Source organism: Phocoena phocoena, chromosome 9 (genome assembly GCF_963924675.1).
Source record: "Phocoena phocoena chromosome 9, mPhoPho1.1, whole genome shotgun sequence".
Taxonomy (NCBI): Eukaryota; Metazoa; Chordata; class Mammalia; order Artiodactyla; family Phocoenidae; genus Phocoena; species Phocoena phocoena.
Window position 1 is genome coordinate 16,501,616 of NC_089227.1, and position 6,999 is coordinate 16,508,614.

General features: G+C 42.5%; 1 protein-coding gene across 1 annotated transcript in view; it reads right to left on the reverse strand.

The window, feature by feature from the left end:
- The window catches only part of PRKAR2B (protein kinase cAMP-dependent type II regulatory subunit beta), a 109,497-nt gene extending 102,857 nt beyond the window's left edge, over window positions 1–6,640 (reverse strand). Inside the window, exon 1 of the mRNA XM_065883689.1 lies at window positions 6,340–6,640. Coding sequence (XP_065739761.1) covers window positions 6,340–6,640 — 301 coding nt within the window. The remainder of the gene's footprint in view (window positions 1–6,339) is intronic.
- Between the last annotated feature and the right edge of the window lie 359 nt (window positions 6,641–6,999).

Below are 6,999 nucleotides of genomic sequence, written 5' to 3' on the forward strand. Positions count from 1 at the left end.
GTGACTCTTGATACTGCTAAGGCAGACCCCAAGCTCAGTCATTCAATCACATTCTCTGAACCCCTCGCCCCCATCAACCCCAACCTCCACAGCAGGCCTTCCCTATTGCTACTACTCTCATTAAGTGGCTTTTTTAATGGATCACAAATAAACTCCTCCTTGACAATTTCAAAAGTCTCTTGTTAGTACAGCTGAAAAAGAAACACATTTGTTTTTTGACACAGCTATGAACAAAACCTTGACAGCTGGAAATTTACTTGAATCCATGGAGTGAGATTTGCAACAATAAATAACCATTAAATATTTACTCTGTCCCACCCAGATACAGTACATCACTTTATGTGTGACCTCAAATGGAAAACTTACTTACATGTCTTCTAATGGAAAGCTTATAATGTTCTTACATTAAATAATAGCTAAAGAGTTTGATTTTTAAGATATGAAAGTATCCAGTGCTTCAATTTTTGTTTAGGTATTTTCATTCTCTGCCATCCCTTCAGAAAAGGTATAAGTTACTCAAAGAACCCTTCACAAGTTCCAACTAATTTTACTCCTCTCTTCCGCCTTCTCTCTCTCTTCCCATCCCTCCATCCCTCCCCTCCCTCCCTCTTCCCAAAGTTTAAAGTAACAGATGGATAAGAGTTTGAGAAATGACACTCTTTCAAAATCCTTTGATTTCCCAATTTCAGTTCCTAAAGCAATCCATTTAATACTACTATTAAAATGAATAATGTTCTTAACTGTTCTTTGAAAAATCACAATTACCATCTATAACTCAAAATATTTTTTAAAATCTTCTCTAACGTTACTGTTTTAAGCTCATAAATAAAATAATGGCTTCAACATTTTAGCCGTTGTCATGAAGGATGTAATCCACTTCAGGAGGATTTAAAACTACTATATAAATTTGTAACAGCCAAAGACCACAAAGTCTCATTAATTACAAAATCCTGGTGTGCTTAGCTACAAATTATCAGCTGAAAGAATGTTGGTTTTATTACTATGCAACATAACTTCACATTAAATCCTAAGAGGAACTGCCCAGTAAGCTCATTTCCTACTTCATCTTTCTATAAGGTGCAAACGTTAGATTCATCTCCACCAAGCACAATGAAATTGCTACTCAGAAAGAACACATTTCTGGAATACTTCTTATAAATGAGATCATTTGTTTAACAGGTAATCAGCGCTTGCTGGGTGCGCTATCAGTAAGGACCTTGCCAATATTACTCCATTTATCCTCGCTAATAACTTCACAAGGCAGGCACTGTTACTATGATAACAGGTCAACATGCCTCACACAGCGCCTCATACATAAAAGAAAACAGATGTTGTCTGAATTTAAAGTTAACCCCCCAAAACTGACTTCCATGCCCGTTTTTCAAACCGATTAAATGGATTTAAGAGTTTCATAATATATTAAAAAGATATTTTAACTTTCAGTCCATTGCATAAGTACCACCACTAGAATAAATGTCTTTCTTTAGTCATATGTTGACAGCTACATGAAGTAGGAGGCAAGAGCTAAGGATTGGCTGCCTTGTCCCACAACAGTCTCTAATAGCCATCGAGAGAGCAAGTTCTTAAATAAGGGCCCATAGAAGTGAGCCTAAAAAATCGGCCAAAGCAACACTCCTTTACTACCCTCTATAGTTTCCTGCTGTCAGTTAGGCCATGAATGCAACATACAGATCAACCTATTTTTTCACTCCCAGTATGAACAAGCTTAAGAACGTTTTCACAGCAGATTCTTGGAAAGTCAATCTATTACCCCGACTGCTTTGCCACCTCATTTTTGGAAGACCACATACGCCATTTCAGACAGATGAATTTCTGACTTTTATTCTTCAAGTTACAATGAAGCTTAGGTCTTCTAATTCTGTATATAACAGAGATGAAGAATATTTGCTCAGAATCCTCTAAGAAAAATTTTCAGATACATGAATGTTACTCTTAACTCTCTTTCAACCATTTCCTCTCATGATAAATACCTTTGTTCCCTTAATCTCCCACCATAAGCTCCAACTTTCCAATATTTTGCATAATTTTCAGGATCTCTGGTAAAGTCTCCACAATCCCCTTAAACTATAAAAATGCAAAGGTAGATAAAGTTCTCCAAAAACATTTGACGTAAATCAGAGTTAAGAGGATTAAGTCACAGATTTTACACGCTAAATTTCTATTTATATACCTTTGACATGCTTGCTTATAAGCTATGGTTCTATATTTTTGCCTTGTGTATCCACTTTGAACTCCAGATCTTTGCCTTCCATAATACAGAACAATAGGTCTTCCATATTTTATACTTGTTTATTTTTCTTCCAGTTTGATTGCTCTTCATATGTCCATATGTAATTTGTTACTGACTACTTGTCAACTGAGAATTTTATTTACTTCATTTTATAATTTCAGCCATTTCACTGAAGAAATAATTGAGCAACACAAGATCTCACAATGATGCCTGTATTAATTACCACAGATTCCACTACAAATTGGTACTGATTCCAACTCTTTGGCTTACTGTAACCCTCCTAATAAATTCCAAGCCTGGGGACACTGCCCTTGCAGAAGAGACATGTCATGTTATATTCGCTTTCTGTAGGATGGGGAAGAGGGAGGCAGAGACTCCATTACAGCTTTTTTCCCCCAGAAAGGGGATCGCCATATGCCATTCTAACACCTAACGGTTGCCCTTTTAACAAGAATTGACAGCAAACTGAAAGTAAACATTAGAAGTGATAAAATTAGAAAAGAATACAAGGGGAATCGGAAAGCAATCAGCAGAGGAAGGAATCCTTTGGAGAAAGGTAGGAGAGAAGTCAAGACCACCTTCACCCATCTGACTTTTGGGCTAGGGCCATCGGTGGCCATGGTCCCAAACCCTGGTTCACTTGCTTGATTCAACCACCATACTATGAGTTCAAGGTCATATGCTTGATCCCTCTATGTGAGTCAATGGGCACCAGCTTCACGGTCAAAAACTTGCCTTTTTGCCCAACCTCTCACAAATACCATCGACAAATACATTGTCCTAAGGGATTCATGAGAGTGGGTATGAATCAATCAAAGCAAATTTATCACCATTACTGGAAAAATAACCAGGAAAACCTGACCTGTGAGTCAGCCCATCATACAAATTCCATTAAGGAAGAAACGTCTGATGGTCGTGGGTCAGAGAGATGTGAGTAAGAAACCAGGCTCTGCTGCTTACTAGTCCTATGTGTGACCTTGGACAAGTTAATTTTTCTGAGCCTTAAAGATAAAACACATTAAGGACCTCAAGTAGAGCTTGACATACAAGGGATGCTCAAGTGATGCCAGCCCCACCCCCTTCCAGAGATAAAATCTGGAACTTAAGAGCACAGGGATGGAGCCAGGCCCACAGGTGTTCCAATCCCTGCAGCACACTAGCTGTGAAACATTGGGCAAGTGACAGTCTGTCTCATCTTTCTTATAAAGCTGGGATAACGAATTAAAACATTCAGATAGTGCCTAGCACAGTGAATGTCAATAAATGGCAGCTATTTTTAAACTGTTAATAAGAGAAAGTGATATTATAATCATCATTATCTGTTGACCAGTATATCTCAAAGTGTGGTCAGGGAACTGTAGATATCAGACAGAGCTGGGATGTCTGCAAAAAAAAAAAAAAAGAAACCCGATGTCCACCCCAACCTATTCAAAAAAGCTCTCCAAGAATAGTACGAGGTAATGTTCATTTCTGAATCAAACATCCTTGAGATGTATACAAGTTTAAGAATGATTGATCCACTTGGTCTTGTGCTATGTCTCAGTAAATTAAGACTTGTCTTCTAGTACTTTACTCTTCTTTAGTACTTACTTTTCTAATTCTTTACTATAACAGGAGGATTACCCAGTATCTGGTATTTTTTATATTCTAGCACTTTTTTAGACCTAGACATTAAACTGATAGGCTCATTCCTATTGTTTCCCCCCTCCCCGCCCCGCAATGGCATTATTTTGACTTTTTCTTCCCCTCTGACCAAGGGTTGGCAAACTATGGCCTTGGTCTGTGGCCAGTTTTGTACAACCTTAACCTCCAGAAGGGATATGTGTTTAAAGGGCAGTTAAAAAAAAAGAAGCAGCGGAATATGCAATGGAGACCATACATTGCTCACAAAGCCTAAAATATTTACTTTCTGGCCCTTTACCAACAGTTTGCCAACCCTTGGTAGTCTAAAATTCTCTTTAAACTGGGGGTCTCACAATTTACTTTAAAAAAATTAAGAGAGAACTGATTAGAATAGAAAATACTCTAAACAGATATTTTTTACTACACCTAGAAAAGGGAAGTACCATCACCAAAGTTTCTGTTATACGTATATGCATATGTGTGCACTGGAAAATGATCAAATCGGTTGCAGTCAGAACAGTCTTTGGCAGGTAGGAATGGGGAATAAATAGGGCAACTGGTTAACAAATATTTAGTAAAACTCACACTGAGTAATTTTTACAATAAAGGTGCTTTGGAGACCATAAAACCATATAAAATGATCCCTACCACTCAGAATTTAACGGCTTATTTCATTGCAAAACAAAAATCGAATCTGTTCTGTGTATAATCTACATTGTTGTAAAGAGAAAACAGAATCATAAATGCAAAGTACTTCAAAAACATTATACAAAGAAAATATTTTACTTATACTAACAATATATTGTACTGAACGAATATACGTTCTTTATCAAGTCCCTTAGTCTTTGCTTTTCTCCAATCTGGGAAACTAGTCCTTTTTTTTTTCTTTGTGTGTGTCCGGGTGCATGTGAATGTACTCGTGTGTACATGTGTGTCTCAGAAGCATAAAAGAAGTATATATTAGATGTCTCTACCCCTTCTGTGTCATTCATCATTGGCTTCTCCTGCCCATCTGTTTAAAATATGTACTCTTTTATCCTTTTCTCATTTCTAATAAGAAAAGTATTCGATTAAATTCTTGTGCAAAATGAACAATGAAGACTATGATTATCCTACCCCTGAAAACACTAAAAAGTCCAAAATTAAAATTTTTAAAGTAACAATCTTCCCTTTATCTTCAGAGCACTAATTTCCAGTGCTTTTTATGATTGCTTCAGACAAGCTAAAAATACCTTAATTTTATAACACTTTTCAACAATTTTGCAAAGAAAAGAATCAGCTTCCTAGGAACATATATAAGGAAATGACACTTTAAAATGGTTTCATTATATGAAATGCACTGCCGACACACAAACCACAAGAAGTGTAAATAAATAAAAGCTGGTGTGATGCTGAATGCATGGTTGCCTTACACCACAAAGAAAAAGCACTTGCACATTTGCACACCCGGGTATTTTAGCTTGGGATGCCACAAAGATGGGATTTAGACACGTTGTGTAAATACAGAAGGCTGTTAATGTGTAAGTGTGTCTGCGTGTGTCAGAGAAAGAGGGTTATAAGCAGAAGAGGTAGGACCTGCCAGGAGCAATTATTTGAGAAAATCCCTTTTTCTTTCCCATTCATTCTTACTAGCCTCAGTATCTGGCACAGTCCTTAGAATTACTCACTGGCTTTTCATTCTAAAGACAACCGACAAGCTTTCAGAACTTCCTACAGTGTTTTTCACACACTTTTTTTTTTTAAGGCACCAAATCATTCAATATTTGTTTCAAATGAAAAGCAAACCATTAGCCCGTTTCCTCATTCCAAACACCCCAGTGACTGCAGGCTAAACGGGATCCTTTGTTGTGTGTCCCAAAATAGTACAACGCGGTATTGCTAAATTGGAAAATAATAGATGACTGTTTCCAAGAATGCCAAAGCTATCACCAAAAATTTTGTTCTGCCCAGTGGGTCCAATTTCATGCTCCTTTTAGTGAATCTGCCGTCCTAACAACAGTAAAGCCAATCCGATTGAACACCCCTCGCCTTTTCGCTTTGGACACTCCATTAATAAATATAAAGGCTGAAAGAGGATGCCAAGTGGGCCAGCTTCATTTATGCACAGTGACATCCGTCAAGGGAAATTTCTCCAACCCCAGTGAAAGTTGTTTCTCAGATGCCCACCCCAAACTGGCCGGCCTCTGCCTCCGAGCCCAGGACGAGAGGGGGCGGGTGGGCAGAGAAGCCTCACCTTTGGGCTCCCCACCTCCAGAGGAGGGGACGAGGGGGAGGGCACAACGAGAGCGCGGAGTAGGAAGGTGGGCGAGCGGGAGAGACAGAAATGGATGCTGAGGGGGTGGGCGCGAAGGGAAGGTAGGGAAGGTGGGGAAGGCAGGGAGAGGTGGCTGAGCCGAGCTGCGGGATCGAAGAACCGAGGGGGAGCGGCGGGGGTGGGAGGGGGCGCGCGGGGGTCGGTTCCTTACCGTTGAACGCCCCTGCGTCTGCGGCCTCCTCCTCCTCGCCGTTCTCCGAGCCGCTGTGCATGGGCTCCTCGGCGAAGTTGACCCCCCTGCTGGGGGTACCGCCCCCGCCGGCGGCGCCCGCGTCCCCCCAGGTCCTGCCCTCATGGCCGAAGCGCGCGGCGCCTTTGCGCTCGTTCTCCTCCTGCAGGCGCGTGAAGTGCTGCAGCGCGAACTCCAGCAGGTCCGCGGGCTGGTGCCTCAGCACCTCCACCGTGAAGCCCTGCAGCAGCTCCGTCAGTCCCGCCGGAATCTCGATGCTCATCCTGCCTCCCCTGCCAACGGGCGCCGGGGCGCCGCCCTCGCCCCCTCCCCGGACCGGCCTCGGGCCCCGCGGCCGCCGAGCGAGCGGAGACGACGCTGGCTGCGCTACCCGCTGCGAACGCGGCGCACTGGGCCCCGGAGGCCCGGCTGGCCCGGCCCGCGGCTCCCGTCGCGCGGCTGCTCCGTGTGGCTGCGGCGGCTGAACGAGCACGGCCTCGGGAGAGCTGGAATCATCTCCAGCTCCTCCCGCTCCCAACGCGGCCGCTCCTCTCCCCTTCCTGGGCCGCCCCGCCCCCGCCCCCGCCCCGCCGCGGAGCGCGGGAGGGGGCGCCAGCGCGCCCCACGTGACCCCAGGAAACC